Here is a 19,232-nt window from a genome sequence, read left to right as displayed (position 1 = left end):
AATGAGGGGTGCCCAGTCATTAATGGCCAGATAGTGTATTTATTATTATTTTATTAACAACCTGAATCCCAGTAAGCAAATTTTATGGCTACAGTCGTTTATGTGCCCTAGGTGGTAATAGCCTCAAATAAAAACAAAAATAATTATGTAAAAACCTGAAACGAAAATTAAAATTTAGAAATAAGTTAATATATTACCTTACAATTTGCTCTACAATCATGGTTAATAAATGCAGCAGGGCCAAGCCATAGTTGAGCACAGTTTTTTCTACAAGAGTACATGACACTAAAATCATTTTTTCCAGGCTTCAGTAATTCTGATTCCTCTTTTTCTGATAGTTCAGCAATGCAACCAACAAGATTATGAATTTTATCCCCTTTGTACCTAACAACGAAATTATTTTCGTTATAAAAATATAACTGAAGAAATTTAAACATAGGGTGTACCAAATTAGTCTTTTTTTCTTTTGTCAAGAGGCAGAATATTTGACATTTATCTCATCTTTGTCTAAAAATAAAATTTATTATGTCCTTATCACACAATTTCTACATATTTTACAATTAAAATTCATCAAAAGGGGGAATAAATAATTTTTGAGCAAACTTTAAAAGTTTTAGTTAGTTAACCACAAGAGAAAAATTTTATAGCAAATTCTCTCTCTCAGCTCCATAAAGTAATTTAAATTATATAAAAAGCAAACCTAGAGTAAGCTATAAAGTTTCTAATACTGAAAATTTCAAAATGAAAACAAATTATGAGAGGATAACTTAGCAATGGAGAAGTTGTCTTTTAATAATTTGTTTGCATTCACATATTTTGATTTTTTTCAGCAATTGAAACTACTTAGCTTTGCCTCAACTCACTTTTTCTTCACTCTAAATTATACTCTGTTGCAAGAAAAAAACATTATCCATATGGAGAGAGCATCTAAGTGCACGCCAAATGGATGCCAGCTCCCAGTGCTCTTGAAACTATGTTGCACAGCTTTCTTTTTACTTGCTTTCTTAAAACATGTGAAATGAGGAAAACAAAACTTATTGAATATTAACTACAGTGAAACTTCCAGGAAAGACCACCTCTATGAAGCGACCACCTATATTTACGGGAATTTTTTCCATAGACTATGTGTTGAAGAAAACCTCGCTCGGCAAACATCTGCATCAAATGTGAAAAGGTCAAATAAGGAAACACGAATAAAATATAAAAACAAAAAATTTAGCAAAACTAATAAGTAGTTCAAAATATTTGCGTGAGGCTCTTATTCAGAGAGTTTTTTTAGGACGAAACCACCTCATGTTGCAGTCAGAGTGCAATAAAGACGATGCTATTAATGATTTACTTCTAGAAATAAAAGTTAAATAAGAAAAATAATTAATTTTAGAAAAAACTAAGCATCTGAAACAAACTTCTCATCTTTTAAAAAGTCAACTAATTTTTATGATTTAAAATTAAATGCAAACTTAAACAAAAAAACATAATTGTTTATTTATTTAAAATAGCTTTATCATTCATAATTGGTAAATTTGTTTTCACACATAATCAATTATATCAGTTGGGATCATTCTTATAAAAGCTAAATTTCATTCATAGATCAGTCTTTTCATGACTAACACAGAAGTGGCATTTCCACACCAAGAAAATGACACTGACTAAAATTAAATAGTTTATGAAAGAACCTTCGATAACAATTTTGAAGTCAATGGAGGTAACCTCTAAGAATTATCAACCTCCATCAATGACCATTTTACTGTGGAACGGAGAGTGGTCTCTCCCAAGAGGTTTTACTGTATTTTGTTTTCGTAAAATTAGGAAGTTGCATCATATTTAAATTTTATTGGTATTATTTTTCTACAAATGAATCGGAAAGTATATTTAAACAAGAAGTAGGGAACAAATTCTTAGGTGGAGTAGACATTCCCTAAACAGTAATCACGATTTACTACATATTCAAAACAAAAATTGTTAACAATAACAAACAAACAGTTATTAACAATAATAATCAATTAACAAGTAATAAGAATTAATTAAAATAAATAATCTTTTTGTTCGCAATAAAAGAAACTGATGAGAGAATAACAAATATTGTTTCTCGCAGACTATTTTCCTTTACAGCAATAAAAAGTAAAAATTCTTTATCATGCATTTGATTTGTTGAAGGCATGTCAGCAAAAGACGCACAATTTTTTAGTAGTCAAATCAAATCCAATGTTCTTGGAATTGATAGTAGATTCCTTTTCAAGAACAAATGTTCTACTTATTTATCAAAATATGTCGCCAAGTCAAGAATTCCAATAAAACTAGAAACTATAACCTTTTTTAAATAATTCTATAATATATATAGTACAAAATAGCACAGTTTAAATTTCTGTCAGATGTGTTTTACCTTAAAAAAATCTTTATATTGTTTTGAAAGCAGATTTTTCTATAATTTGATAATGAAATAAAACGGAACCATATGCAGTTGCGCATGATTAATTAAATCCTATACCGCAATAGTCTTTTCATTGCAGAAATGTTTTAATTTACAGTAATTTTTAACCACAATCAAAAAAATTTCTAACTGCTCATTTACATATTTAAATTAAATAAAACTCAAATTATAAGATTAAATTTTTGTTTAAATAAACTATCTAAAAAATAGTTTAAACAAAAACATTATTTTTAAAAATTGAAATAAGTATTTTACAGAAATCTGCTGTTTCAGTAATTCAAATTTTCAACTATAAGTTTCCTATTAATTTTGAAATTCAGTAAAAACAATATTCGAGATGGATAATAATAAGAAGTTGCAAAAAAAATTTTTTTCAAAAAAATAATTTACCATTTTTTGGTTGCACAAACTTTAGCTCCTACATTTCCTTCTAGGGAATACCTTTCACAAATGGACATTTTGAAACCAGATTCTTTATCAAATATTCTAAGATATCTAAAGATCTGGAAAGAAAAAAATAAAATGATATTCTTTGAAGCTGTAATGTAGAAGGCTAAGTTTAATTTAATTCAATTACAAAATTTTTAGATAAAGCCTTCCTCAAACCACATGCAATATTAGACTATCTACTAGTAAATCTACCAGAATAAATAATGAACAGATAGAAGAAAAACACTACTCAAACTTTTTTTAAGAAATGGAGAAATATTTTGATAAATTTTTTTATTATCAATATTTTTGTTAAAAGCCATGCACACTTTAAAATTTCACACACATTTTATAAATTTTTTTTATCAATCTCTTTATATTGAAAAAATGGAAGAATAAAAGAAAAAATTTTATTTGAATTTTTTTCGAAGAATGTGACAAAATGTTATCTAAGCAATATAATAAAATAAAAGTCTTCAATAACAAAAATAATTAAAACAAATTTCGAATTCGTTTTTTGTATAAATTTAAACTTTACAACCAACATTAGATTAAAGAATTCCCTTTTCAATACTAGTTACAGTGAAGACCAAAGTTCCATAAATGTTTTTTTTTTCTTCTATTAATTCTATTAACTTATTGTGAAAATGAATTAATTCTATGTTACACAAATTGTCTGAAGTCAGTTGCAAAAACCAAATATGAGTCTAAGAAAATAAAAATAATTATTACCCTTAAATATTAGATACATAGTTAATATATATCCTTATAATTAATAAATAAATTTTGTACCCTCCTACCCAAGACCTGTTTTAATTCTTCCACTCGGCAACAACGTTTTATATTTATATATATATATATATATATATATATATATATATATATATATATATACAGTACAGAACCCGTTATCCGAAAATCAGAAAACCGGGAAACCAAAAAACCGGAACGAAATTCGATAAATTTTCCCGCCATTTAAAAAAAAAGTTTTTTTTATCCTCATAAGATTTCAGGATTTTTCTTTCTTTTTTGAAAGATGCTCACCTTACCATCATTTTGGAAATAATCATTAGCGTATTACTTCATCGTTTTTTCTTCTTTTTAAGATTATTTCCAAAAAATTTTATTTTTTAGTTGGGTTTAACAATAAAAAAACGGCTTTTTGTAGCGATTCAGAAAACCGGAAAAATCAGTTATCCGGAATAGCGATGGTCCCGATCGTTCCGGATAATCGGTTCCCTACTGTATATATATATATATATATATATATATATATATATATATATATATATAGCACAATAATATTCAAAACTATAATATTAATAAAAAAGCATGGTTAATGCATAGTTTCTTAGTCTTTTCCAATAGGGAATTGGAGCCAAATAAGCTTTGTGGAAAAGTAAGTAATAATATAGTATAGTATAGTACAAAAGCAATACATAATTCTTACATGTTCTTTAAGAGCGTTGTGCTGACTTCTAGGTCTTGATTTTAAATAGCTTGAAAAACAATCCCAACTGGTAAGGGCTTTATATGTTTTTTCATAGTCTTGATTATTAATGAAATCCTTTAAATGTTTAAGCAGTTTGCCTCTATCTACATCAAATGGTGTGAAACTAAAAAATACATTTCAAACTTTCATAGGAATAATGAAAAACATTAAATGATGGATATAAATACATACAAATGCAAATAAATAATAACAATGTCAAGTAGAATTTTGATTGTCATAATGGAGATATATAATAAAATTCATATAATCAAATAAATGATTTGTTGCTTGAAATATACAAAAAGTACTGATTTACAAAAAATATTCATGTTTTATTTAATAATGTTTCATTAGGTACACTTTAAGCAGGGTTGGCAGGTTTTTGACATGTGACAGTTTTTGACGGTTTAAACCATGGTTTAAACCGTCACGTCAAAAACCTCACTGTCAAAAATGTCAAAAACCTATATTCATATGTGAAATTTAATTAATATATTAAATTTATATATTTTTTATAAAGGATAGTGTTTCTAAATATGTTCTAGAAAAAATAAATTTAAAATTTTGAAGAAACACTTATATTTTGAATAGTAACCAAAATCTTGTACTTTTGAAAGCTCACATCTTTTGTAATATTATGTATTCATTTTCATGTGTTATTGAAAATCTGCAGTGATATTATTAAGAAATTTATTTATAACCAAATTTAGTGTATAGTATAAATTATACTAAAAATTAGACATTTTTAAAGATAAACATTAGCAGTTTTGTACATTAAACATCTTTTAAAGAAAAATCTTTTTAATATTCTTTTAAATATTCTTAATAATCTTTTTAACATAAGACAATACAAATTTAAGTGCTTTCTGTTAAATACACAGAGTAGTTAGTGTCGATTTACAGTATATTCAGCCTATTCATTTACTATGCTGAAAATTTAGTTTATCCAAATACTTGTGAATTTCATTTTGCTGAATACTATATAGTTTTACTGAATATCTAAATATTCAGCTGTTGAATAATTACTTCTTGCTTTCAAGATATGCATTATTTGTATTCTTAATACAAGTGGGGAAAAAAAAATTAAGAGGTAAAAATTGTTTTAAAATGATAAGTGTAATAATTATAAATAAATATAATAAACAATAGGAATTATATTTATCATTATTCACAAATATAACTACTTTTAAATTCAAATTAACATACTGGATGATAAAGATATTCGGTATAACATTAAAAAATTTTTTCACACACTTGTATCAAGTTTGTATTTATACAACATAACTTGTAAGTTCCTTATAAATATTAGTTATATGTTCCTTATATGTCAAAAATGCATAGTAATAAACTTTTAATTTTCTTAAAGTATCAAAAAAAATTTTTTTTTTCAAAATATAAATATTTAAAAAAATTTTCTGCACATGCATTTGAATATAAATTTCTGAGATTTTAAATCTGTTATTTTACCTTAATTTTAATTAAAAAATATTTTAAAACCTGCTGATTACCTATAGTATAATTAAATTTCAATATAATGCATGGCAACTGTTGGTAGTTTTGAAGTTTATATATTTTTTTGGCAAACTTCAGTTTTTGACATTTTTGACGGGTTTTTGACGGTTTAAACCAGTATTATACCCTTGTCATGTCAAAAACCACTTTTTGACGTCAAAAACCCAACCCTGACTTTAAGGTTTCACGATTGTGGCCATTGATAAAGGTATGACCCTCTAAGCTTTTGTTTAGTTTATTAATAATGAAAAAAAAACCACACGATGGGTGTGTAAGTGTGGCGGCAATGCTTAAGATATCCACCTTTTGGTTAGAAAGTCACAACAGTTTTTAAGATTTCAATTTTTGAACTGAATTTTTTAAAATTTTATTTAAAAAAATTTATGATTTTAGTTCGTAATCTTCAATTTATCTGATTGAGAAATTTTTTTTTATCTGATAAATGTTTTTTATTTTTTTGAATAAAAACAAAAATTTTTTTTTTTAATTAACTAAATTACTAATTTAATTTTTTTAAAAACTACGAAATTTTTAAAAAATTTTCTCCAGCAAAAAATGCTTAGTTTTTCTTTAGTAATTGAAATAAATTAAAATTAAAGAAAAAGTAATTTTAAATTATATAAAATGTTTAAATTTTTTTCAATTAAAAAACTTGATTTCTTGATAAAAAAAATTAAATAGTTTAAGTGAAATCTTCATAGTAAAATTTAAAAAAAAATAATATATGAAGTAACTTTGGGTTGGCTGAAAATATTACAAATGCAACTTTTCATAAAAACTGTAAATCAGAATTAATATTTTCAAAAATCCTATTTCCTTAAAATATTTTTCTGAAGTTCAAAAGATTACTACCAAGAATTCATGCCTTTTTAGTGCTTTGGTTTTTAGGAAAACTTCGACTTAAGAAAAATTAATCAAAAAACAGGTTTATACCAGATTTCAAAATGAGTGATGAACGTGAAACAAATGCTGATACATTGACCAACATTGCATATTATTTAATGAAAGAAATACATCCATAAGAAATTTATTTTTTCTTAGATCAATAAACCATAAAGAATGGTATTTAAAAACAAAATTCTTAGAAGTATTAACATATATTTACTATTATTAAAATATATTTATAAGATCAGTGACTCTTTAAAAAGATTTGCAAATGGCTCTCCTCCATGAACTGTTGTGTCCCTGAGTTTAGTTTAATTGACATTATAAAATTAGGAATATAATGTAAAGAAACTTTGGCAAACAGATACATAGCACAGCAGTACCCAATTTTTAATAAAAAAATAACATTTACATTTATTCAAATTATTATTATATAAAAATAGTGCATTTATTCAAATATATATAAATAATTGTTAAAATATTCATAAAAATACAAAATAATTACTTAATATTCATCTTATGAGACAAAAAGCCAAGATAGGGATCTAGCACAAGACTGGAAGCAACATCATCATTTTCACACAGCTCTTTTGCAGCCATTCCAGTAGAGGATAAATATCTAGAGGCCTGATGTTTAGCGCTGGCGACTTCCACCAGCATCTTCACTCCAGCAAGGCAAAGTCTACAAAGAACAAGTTCTCAAAATTAAGATATTCTTAGAGTAGCATATAAAAATTGTCAGAATACAACATTTTTCTTTTGTTAAAGGAAAAAATACGAATTCAGGGCTCAAATATATACCCTCCAACATTTGATGTTTTGAGAAATAATTTTCTCAAGAGCACTAAAGCAGAAATTTTCATAATAAACAGCATTTTACAAGATTTTTTAACAAGAACTTAAGGTCAGGATCATCAGTCATCTAATTTTTTACATATCTGATAAGATTTTTTTATATGTAGGGGTGGATAAAATTTTTTAAAATTCTAATTTGTTGAAATATTGATATGCATCCTTTGTTGCTATTAAAAGAAATATTTTCAAAAACTACGGAAATTCCGTAGTAGTAGGTGAGTATACAATGAATATTACAAAAACTTGAATTTTTTAAAAATGCTACAGAAAAACTATCTCAAAGTTTAATAATTTACAATTCATGGCACATTAAAATTGTGCAGTAGAAACGTTTTAAAAGAAGCCTCAATGAAAAACTGTATTCAGTTACATCAATTTTTTTTAAATAAATAAAGCCTTTACAATTAAGTTTCAAAGCTATTAGTCTAAAAACAAGTCACATGACAAAATTAAGAAATATTTTTAAAAAAAATGCTTACCTTCAGCTAATGAATCATTAGCAGAATAATCTTACATAGCCTAAAACAAAAAACAGGCATGTAAAAAATGTTAACAGAACATTAAAATAATAAAGTCAGAATTATAATTCGAAAAATTAAAAAAAAATCAATTACACTAACTTCAAATAAAATTTCAGATATTTTTAAGAAAAAAAAAAGTAATTTGGAAACCAAACGCAAAGTAAATAATGCACTTTTAAAATTTAGACTTCATTTATTTTAACAAATGTCAAGCATTTAACCAATAAGCCATTAGTTAAAAGTTTAGGTTTTTCATACTTCAGAACAACAGAATTAAAAGCTGTAAGTGCAGTATATTCCTCATAAGGGTTCAGTCCCATGAACCAGGCTCAAGGCAGCCAGGAGAAAACTTCTAGTCAAATTAAAAAATAAAATAAAAAATTGCTGCAATATTTTTTACCATAAAAAAATATGTATCGATTATAAGGCATGTCATTTATTTATTAGTTTGATTTCCTTAAATTTATGAAAAGGACATAAATTTTTTTTTAATAAATTATATTGTGTTTTATTAATAATTATGTATTATTTTTAACACATGCTAGTTTATTCAAGGACACCCAGTGGCTGAGCGGTATTGTTCGCGCCGTCGTGCCGCAGGTCCCTGGTTCGATCCTCAGGCCGGGCAAGGTTGACTAAGCCTTTCATCCCTTCAGTGGGTCGATAAATGAGTACCAAGCATACTTGGGAACTAAACACTGGGGGTTCCGCGTTCGGCTGACCACCTGACCGGAGCATCTGCTCCTGCACCCCATAGCCCAAGGTCAAGAAAACTTAGATGGGCACAGTAGGCCTTGGCTCTCTATGAGCTGTCGCGCCACTCAGTTTAGTTTATTCAAGAATTTTTTGTCATCAAATATTTTTTTTCAAAGTCAAAGAAAATTTATTTTAACAAAATAACAAAGTTACTAAACAAATCTTTAAAAAATGTGTGTTACAAAAACTCACTCCAAATTTGAATTAATTTAAAAAAAAAAAAATTTGGGAGAAATATTGGGCTGAGAATTTTTTCCATGCCTATTACTCAACATGCCTTTTATACATAAATTATCAAAATATATAGAATTAAAATTTTTATAAAATTCAACCACAGAAATTCAAAATGCTCAAGACTTGGAGACTCTAGCATAATATAATAAATATAAGTTAATGCATTTTTTAAAATTTATTTAAGTAGTTTAACTTCTAAAAATTACAAAACATTAAATAAAAGTTTTTCTGAAGTTCTACCTAGTTTGTTTCTCAGCCAACAAATTCCTTTTTTTGTGAAACAAGAACAGTATTAAGCATGGATTTTTCTAAAACTGCTGAATATTTTCTTACAGGTAGTATCAATTTTGGTTAATACTGCAACCTTTAACTTGGCCAACCCACTCTAGTTCCTACTTTTCCTGCTACTGACTTCACACTATTTTGCTTCAATTCTACCAAAAGAATAGAAAAAATTCTGAAATGGAATTGCACTGTAAAGCACAAAACTGAGTTTTCAGAATATCGAGCTTTGTTGTCCTTCTCTTAAATTTCTACTAATACAGAAAAACCATAATGCTCGGGGGGAAAAATATTACTCAAATTAGATATTTTAGTGCTAATTAAGATATCACTCTTTATTAAAAACAATCTGTATACGTTTTGTTAAAAAGCAGTGTTATATATACAGTGGACCCCAATTTTACGTTATATACTTTTCGTTTCATCCTCCTTCCCACATCATTATCTGTGAAAATTGTCCATACCGATAATGTTAAATTATCCTGTATTATATAAGTTACCCTTTATAAGAAAATCCTTATGCATTTTTCTAAGAGGTCATTATAATTTTTTCTCTACGAAACTCGCACAAACTTTTTCCAAATTCCATCTTTTCTTTTTTTTTAAAAAAAAGAGTTTAGTTTCTTAATTGTTTTGACATTCTTATTATTCTATCTTACTGTCCTTTTATCTGTGAGAGGGGATTTTCCTACTTCAAGGTCAAAATCTTGAGTCAAAATCAAAAAAGTGGTGGAATGGGCAAACCACAAGAAGGATGGTTAAATGAAGTATGAGAACTTAAATTGTAAAATTTGCATTTGAAATTTTTTTCAGCTAGCTTCAAAATTTGAATCTTGGAATAATCCAATCATTTAAAGAACATTACATTAAACAACTGGTTAGGTAATCATTTATTTTTCTGATTTCAGTGACTTACAAAATGCTTCAAAAGCAAACATAAATGTTCTGAAAGTTTTGATTTCTACAGTGTTAGACAGTCTAGCATTTCAAATTGATTTAATTAAGTAGGCTTCTCAGTATCCAACGTTAACATTAGCCTTTCAAAATAAAATTATTTCCGAAGTTGATGACACAGATATCAACTGCAATACATATCCCTATTACATATATAAATTCCTTCAATACCTGATTTAATGTCTGCCCCCGATGACAGTGCTTAAAATGAGGAAGACGAGTAAAAAATATCAGAGGATATACAAAAATCTGATTAAGAGTTTTAAAACATAAAAACTCAAACAATATTTGCAAATGTAAAAATTATTAGTAAGAGAGATACTGTTGAATTGTATCTGTAAAAAAAGTTAAAGATTACACATTTTTTCTAATATAGTCATCTTGTGTAAAGTTTAGAAAAATAAGCTTATATTTTCCCTCTGATTTAGAGTTTTACTACTTTATGCATTTATTAACCCTAGTCAGATGAAAAACACAAAATCAGGGTTCCACTGTGAGTATATATCAGGGGTCTGCCTAGGTTTTTCCGAGAGGTACCTATTTTGCGAAAATTTAGACATAATTTGTGAAAATTAAAAATTATATTAAAAAATAAACACAAAAATATGGTAAAAATATGGATTTATCGTTTCTTACGAGACACAAAAATAAAATTTTAAGAAAAAGTATTTTGAAACTACTGTTTTTCCTTAAGTTGAATTTGTGAAGGTACCGCTAAACAGTAAATTTGGCTTGGACAGACAGACCCCTGTATATATATTGGTTTATCAGACTCTACAAAACGTGCATAAGTTTCCCAATCCATAAAACACTTATTTGGAAAAAAGCAGGAGAAAATACTTTGGTTGCTTGAGGTGAGATCCAGAGATTGGACAAAAAAAACCTGATAATTGGTAGGTCTGCAAATGTGATAAAATGAACCCTAGATCAGAGAGCCAAGGAACCCTTTAAGAAAAGAATTTTTTTCTACGGAGGTCTAATTCAGCAATACTAATTATTTGAGGCAAATATTTACAATAAAATTTAAAGTTTAGATTCATTTTTATTTATGTGTTAAGGTATCAGACAGGGACAAAATGGATAATTTCGATTTTTCCCCACTTTGTCTTCATTTGAACTTTAGTTCATTAGCTTTCTAGATCTTAAATCTTTGTTTTCTGATCTCCAGAATGACAGTTCCAATTGTTTTTTCATTTGCTGACAGACGAAACAGAATAGCAATTACATACTTAAAATGAATTTTCAGAAAAAACAGATTTTGAGAAAATTTCTCAATGCTAACATACATAACAAAATAAGTTTAATATGAAATTTTTTGATTTTGTATAATGTAAGCTATTTTTTAAACTAAAAGCTAAGGTTTAAGTGGTAATTTTCTTATTTTTAGCATTCTTTAAATAAGAATGTTACGAATTTTTACTTAAAAAATCAAAATTGAACAATATATTTAGTTCTATTTCATTGCATATTTTAAATTTTTTAAAGATTTTAGTTCAAAACACAGGTAATCATATTATTGACCTCAAAATAATTTATCTTGATATTTATGCGTTAGAATTGTTGGTGAGACATAAATTTTTTTTAGTTTTCTGTCCAAATTCGTCCATATTTTGTAAAAAATAATTCAAAAATTTTTAAAGTTTACTTTAGATTTAAAAAGTTAGGGCCCTTGCCAACCATAAATAAAATTAAAATTTTAATTAAGGCGGTTTTCAAAAAAAATTATGCCAAAATCAGGCATATGCCTTAATTATGCATTTCAATTAACTTCTTATTTTGTACTGCATAGCTTACATAAATGTTATTATGACATGAGAAAATAAATATAAGTTTTAAATATCTGCATGAGCCTTAAGAAATGTTTTAAAACACATAGTGTCCTGAAAAGATAAATTTTATAGATTTAAGATAAATGGAATATAGTAAAAATTTGAACTAAAAAATATGAAATAGTTTCATATTTTTGTAAAATTGATTTGAATATTGCTTAGGTTACTATGTTTAAATCATATATCAAAATGTATCAGCCAACATGTTTAACATTTTTTTTCCTAGTCTTTTTTGTTTAACATATAACAAAAAAAAAACAAAAAAAAAAACAAGCCTTATACAGATATATCTTTTGAATAAGCACAATTTTATTTTTTTCTAAAAAGTTACTTTTACACTTGAATCGCATTTAATAACATTCAAATACTCACATTTAAGGAGGAATGAAATTATGTGTAAACATCCATTGAAAAACAGTTTACATGCTTCTCAATAATTGTTTGAGGGAAAAAATCCCAGCAATGCTTCTTTTAAATGGAATTATTCCTAACTTTTACTGCATCTCAATTTCTTCTTCAATATTCCTCTAAATAAAAAACTCTTAGTACAGAGGGAAGACAAACATAACTTTGCTCTTTTATACTTTTGATCCTAGAGCTCAATTTGCTCTGAAAAACTTTGATACTACCATTCGCCATAAGTAAATTTTAAATTTCTTGCTGCAAAATCTTCTTACTTTATTTAATTTCACAAATATTAATTTATATAAGAACATTGTAGGAAGCATTTATCAGTTAACAGAATCACTAGCATTTTTCAAAGCATTTAATTCCTTTTGCCAAAAGAAAGTAAGAGCTTTTTCCTAAACTTAAAAGATCTTCCTAAAATAAAAAATCTCAAGGTTCATCAAATTTATGTGTGAATAAGTTAAAAGAATTTATTGCAAGTTCTCTCAGTATTAAGAAAACTTAGTATTTAATCTTTTTTAAAATATGCACCTAAAAATTAAAAATTTAAGGGCTTGGAGCAATACAGCAATAAGCCATCCAAAGTTGCCATTTTGATATCAATCTTCCTTACTATTGTTTTCAAATTGGTACTAAATAAGCTTTTGAAATTTCTAGTAGTCAACAATCCAGAAATCATAAAAACATTTATTAAGAAACGCTTTTATAAACAATCTGGAAATAAGAGCTTAACACTATATTGCCCCTAGATTTTCATTATGCTTAGAGCATAATTCAAATAAAATTCTGGGGAAATAATAATTTATTTTTATAACAAAATCTTATCATTACTAAAATTTTAGTAATGAAATGATCATTACATTGTTCCAATAATATCAACTATCTTTATCATACCAATTTTATATACAGGGTGTCTGCTACATTTTAGATTTTCAAGTCTATGACTTTTCATGACTAATTCCAAGAATTTTTCATGACTTAATGAAGTTACTATTTTCTCCGACAAAAACACAATAAATTTAAAAAAGCATTATAATAACATTAATTGAAATTATAGGTATAACCATAAGTTATACTCTGCATCTTCATGTTTATAGATTTTAAATTTAAAAAACAGAGTAAAGAAAGAATTGAAGCAATAACATAGCTGAAAAAAATACAAAAGCAAATATTTTTTCTGCAGAATTATATTCTGAAGATATTTTTCGTGTTCATCGGAAAGGAAAGAAATACTCCTGATTTTTCTGTTCTCATTTCGGAATAAAAAAAATTTCGCCAATGACTGGCTTGCTTCAGCTAGAATTTTAAATGGATAAAAAAATAAAAATAATAATAATAAAAATCCTGAAATCACAGAAATTTAAAAGGTAATTCGCTCTAGAAATGATGTTTTTTCTTTCATTTTTTTAAAAAACGCCATAATTTTTAAAGAACATGATAAAAACATTTTATATTTTAATAAAATGTGATTGTGAGTAGGGATTTTGTTGCAAATTCAGATATTTGGAACACGGTGAAACTGGGGCGGGGGGTAAATTCCATCTTAAAAATTAAATTTTTCGGCGACCTAAATCCATGACTTTCCATGATTTTTTTAAAAAAATAGTTAAAATCATGACATTTCATGACAAATTTTGTTCAATACCGAAATTCATGATTTTCCACGACTTTCCAGGTGCGCTGATACCCTGTATATATTTGATTCCACTTTTATCAGCTGTGTTTTCAAATTAACTCTTTCACATATAATGGATGTTCTATAAACAAATCCCTTAATTTTTTAAATGTTAGCAATATAATACCACAGTGATCAGTGCAAAGAATGAATTAAAATTATCAAACACAGCTTATAGATTTAAATGACAATTCTAAACAAAAAGGTAAATATATTTCAGCTTCATCCAACAAACTTAGTTTTTTTTAAATATTTTAATGCCTCCTATGACGAAACGCACAGTTTGAAAATTTTTTAATTAGCAATCAAACAGATAAGCCACTGATACTCAAAACTGCAATGTACCTCACAAAACAACCTAAGTCTCAACAGAATAATTTATATCCTAGCCCAGGTGAATATTTTATGTTGTTAATCACTTTTGTTCCTTTCACTATTTAGATATTAGACTATTTAAGGCTTTTTATTTTAAAATTTCAGTCTGCAAAATAAAATTATTCATTACTAAAATAATAAAAGGAAGTAATTCAACTAGAGACTTTGTTTATTTTTGAGGAGACATGCAATACACATGATACTATCAAAGTTCTTATTGCAGAACACTCTGCTTCTAGTGACATCATAGGGTATTTGGAGTGACAATGTATTTGAAGTAATTCTTAGTAGATATGGAGCATCTTAGTGTCACAACATTTTTAACAAAATATATTATCTGATTGTTGTGCCCGGAGCAGATAGAAATATTTATTAGCATGTAAATGCAACAATGTCTGACTGTGCTTTTTTTTTTCAATCAAATTTATTTATAATGAATCTTATAATTTGACTTTTAAAATTAATTCAAGTTGTGAAATAAGTATCAGCAAAAAAATAATTATGGTACCTATATCTATATACCTACATAATTTTACATACCTACATAGTTTTCACATCTATATACCGTGAAACCTCTCGGGAGCAGTCACTCTCCGTTTCACAGTGAAATGAACGCTAATGTCATTCTTAGGAGTTACCTCCATTGACTTAAAAATGTTATTGAAGGTACATGATTTTCTGAAAACTATTTTAATTTTAGTCATTTTCTTAGCGCAGAAATGTCACTTGTGTTGGTAGCATGAAAACAGGATAAATGAATAAAACTTAGCATCAAAAAATGACCTCCAACTATGAGTAAAAACATATTTACCAATTACGAACAATAGAACTATTTTAAATAAATAAACAATTATGTTTTTGTTTAAGTTTGTATTAAATTTTATATCAGAAAAATTAGCTTTAAAAAGTGAGAAGAAGTTTGTTTGTTTAAAATGTTTAACTTTAAAAAAAAAACTTTTTTGTAATTTAACTTTCAAATTTAAAAATAAATCATCCATAGCTCTTGCACAGATCGTCAAAAGAGCTCTCTAAATAAGAGCCACTCACAATATTTTGAATACACTTGAATCTAGTTGTTTTATTAATATTTTTTGTTTCGTTAATTTTTCGTGTTTCCTTATTTGATCATTTCCACACCTGGTTCAGAGGTTTATGAAATCTGGTTCTGGAAAATGAATTTTTTCCATAGATTCTGTTTTTCCAAAACAAACTCTACGGAAAAAAATTCCGCGCTTTAAGTAGTCGGAAATAGAGGTGGTCTTTCCCGGAGGTTTCACTGTACCTACATTATTTTTAATCAACTATAATATTAAAATAATACTCACCAGGAGTTCTGTTTACTTAACCAATATGAAAAAAAAAAAGAGACCACATATTTAATTAAACTTAAGAACATTTCATACTTTTCTTACATCTGCTTCGAACTATTTTTAAAAACATATTACAACATGAGACTTCTATACTTCTGCTTTGTTTAAGTATTACAAAGAACAAAAGTGACATGGTGTATTATTTTTTATACTTATAATTTAGATTTTTAATTGAATTTAAAAAAATTTATATTTGGCTAAATAAATTTAACAACATTTAAATTTAATTTCATAAGCAACTTAATAGAAACTTTAAAAAAAAATAATAATCCTAGAGATTTTTATAATTTTGAAATATTTAATTAGAAATTTTTCAAACTCTTTTCTCCGTAATTCTCTTATTGTTTTTTTGCGTTCACAAATTAGAAATTAATGAAACTTTTATATAAAAAAAGTAAACAAATGATCCACTCCATTACCTTACTTACATTGGCAATGATAAAAATGAGATTATTCATACTTTTCTAATTTTAATGTGTTCTGGCAATACTATTGATGCGTTGAAAATTGTATTTTAAATCAGAATGAAAGAAAAATTTTGACTGCAGATTGCTAAACCACTGTAGTGGAAATTTTTTATAAACTAGACAATGAAATGAAAATAAAATTTGTAAAAAGACAGTAATAATTTTGGGCACAAAACAGATTAAATTTTTACTTGGATTAAGCACCAAGCATGGATTAACTGTGTTATACAACATTTAAAACAATTCTGAATTTCATCAAGGTGTTTAACAAAATTTGAACTTGAAAATTTTAAATTATTGTAATACTTATTTGAATAATTAAACAATTTAGTTTATTTAGATCTGTGAAATATTAACTTAATTGAATTAACTATTAACAGGGAGGAAAAAAAACAAAACATTTCAATGATAAACATTAAATTTACCTTTTTAATATGCCATTTCGGTAAGAAATGTATTGTATACAGGGATGAGAGTAGTCAGAAAGTAAAAAAGAGGAAATCCAAGAATATTTATATATATATATATATATATATATATATATATATATATATATATATATATATATATATATATATATATATATATATATATATATATATATATAAATCGCACTTTTTTTGTCTAATTTTTGTTTAAACTTGTAATCTATGTGATTATAAATCCCGATATGAGGCTTTTAAATCACGTGCATATAAAACTCTACATCGAATTTAAAAAATGCGAAAATACAAATCATGATGCGTAATTTTTAGATCAAGATGCATAATTTTAAAATTACGTGATATTACAACCGCAAAAACGAATCACGATATTGGATTTTAAGCTCGGGTAGCTACATAGGATTTTAAAAGCTCGTAAATACAAATCGCGAAATTGGTTTTTTAAATCTCGTAAATAAGAATCGCAATGTTCAATATTTAAATGGCCTGAATAAGAGTCGCAGCGTTCAACTTTTAAATCAGGTAAATACGAAAATTGATGTTTGATAATAAAATCGCGTGAATAAAAATGGAGATATTTGCAGAGTCGGGACTTGGGATTTCTAAAAGGATTGTTTGAATTGTTTTTTGTTTACACAATAAATAAAAATTTACAAGATTAATTGAATGAGCAAATAAATATTTTCACCACAAATCCACCTCTATTTTTTTTCGCTTTTTTTGTTTGCTTTCTCTCCAGAATACAAGAAGCAGCGACGTCTAAATTACGAAAATACGAGCTATCCAGCCGACGGATAAAAAATACGGAAAATCTTATTTTCTATGCGTGAAATCGGAGAAAATAGCTAATATAAGTAAACATGCGGAAGGATTAGCAGCTAGGACGTAGTTTGAATTTTCTGTTTTTCTTTGAAAATCGTAAATAAACATAATAATTTGACTTTAACGACTGAATTTTTTTTAAAAAAACGGGATATTTATAAATAAATAAATAAAAAAAACGAAACTTTTGGAGAATCTGAGTTTTTGATAAAAAGGCTGAAATTCGAGAGAAAAAAATCTCATCCCTGTATAAAGGTCAACCAGTTTTATCCCAAGGAAATGATTTTTAGAGAAACTTCAGAGGGAGGAATGAGGACTTCAATAATTTCGCTCCGCGGAAAATTAAATTCCTCATAAAATATTTTAACTTGTGCAAAAAAAAATTTCGGCGGAAATTAGCGGGAAAAATGGAAAAATCTGAGAAAAAGCGGAAATCCGCCAATCCGCGGAAGAATCTCATCCCTGTGTATAAAGATTGATTAAAGTCATATAATTTGTTGATTTACTAAATTTAAAACAAAAACAGAAGATGCTTATTTTACAAAAAACAAATATACAATTTTTTTTAAAAAACACAATCAACACTTTTTACAATAGCTAGAACTTGAATAATTAATTCATTATTACTCATCAAACACTAATATATTAAGATTGTTTAGTGAACTTTTATAACTGGTACATCATTACGCAAAACAAAATGAAAATAGGCTATGCAGCCTTTCAACATTTTTACAATGCTAAGAATAATTTGTAAAATTGACATCCCAACCATAGTAAAATTAAGAATGGAAACTTATAAATACATTCTTTACTTATAATTTTTAACTATATGCCAAGATGTTTCAGATTTATCTATTCAATTTATCAGCATTAAGTAATGTGAAAATAACAAACACATACATCTCATCAAAATAATACAGAATAAATAATTATTCTTAGTGGTTACAATAAAAATGAAAGATATTAACCTTTTGCACTCCAATGTCATATCTAACAAGATATTGAAAGTCATCACTCTAAACTTTAAAATTTTTATAGCTTGATAATTAATAACCACATTATTTTATGAATTTTAGAAATTATACAAAACTACTGCACTATGTAATTTTAAAGATTTATTTAGTGTTTCCATTAGTTCAAAAAGCATATTGAAGTACTCAGAATGCAAAAGGTTAAACTAAATAAATGAACATTCCTATTCATGTTATGATAGACACTGAAATGAAAGAAAATAAATTTTTTGGGACATTATGGATAATCAAAAACTTTCCTCCAAGTTTAAAACAAAAATTAATAAAACATACATTTTGCAACCAAATAATGAAATAATATACAACTAACCTATATGTTATAAATGCAAAATGAATTAATAATGTATGGTAATAAATAATGAAACTAATATAATGTAAATAAGTAATAAAATGTAAATGTGACTAATAATAAGTATGTTTTGTGTGACATACACCAAAAATTTATAATGAGCATGACATTT

At 26.3% G+C, this 19,232-nt stretch overlaps 1 protein-coding gene across 7 annotated transcripts in view; it reads right to left on the bottom strand.

Annotated features, from left to right (window-relative positions):
- The window catches only part of Hmt4-20 (Histone methyltransferase 4-20), a 53,806-nt gene that overhangs the window by 33,379 nt on the left and 1,195 nt on the right, over positions 1-19,232 (bottom strand). For all 7 annotated transcript variants that reach the window (XM_087160000.1, XM_087160003.1, XM_087160007.1 and 4 more), the window contains exons 3-7: positions 8,084-8,123; positions 7,255-7,431; positions 4,311-4,476; positions 2,822-2,934; positions 198-384 (exon numbers count right to left, since the gene is read on the bottom strand). In XM_087160000.1, coding sequence (XP_087016126.1) covers positions 198-384; positions 2,822-2,934; positions 4,311-4,476; positions 7,255-7,409 — 621 coding nt within the window. In that variant the 5' untranslated portion in view covers positions 7,410-7,431; positions 8,084-8,123. The remainder of the gene's footprint in view (positions 1-197; positions 385-2,821; positions 2,935-4,310; positions 4,477-7,254; positions 7,432-8,083; positions 8,124-19,232) is intronic.

The sequence above is a fragment of the Parasteatoda tepidariorum genome, chromosome 3, assembly GCF_982258835.1.
Source record: "Parasteatoda tepidariorum strain Cologne lab strain chromosome 3, Ptep-v5.0, whole genome shotgun sequence".
Taxonomy (NCBI): Eukaryota; Metazoa; Arthropoda; class Arachnida; order Araneae; family Theridiidae; genus Parasteatoda; species Parasteatoda tepidariorum.
This window is presented reverse-complemented; position numbering and strand designations above follow the sequence as displayed.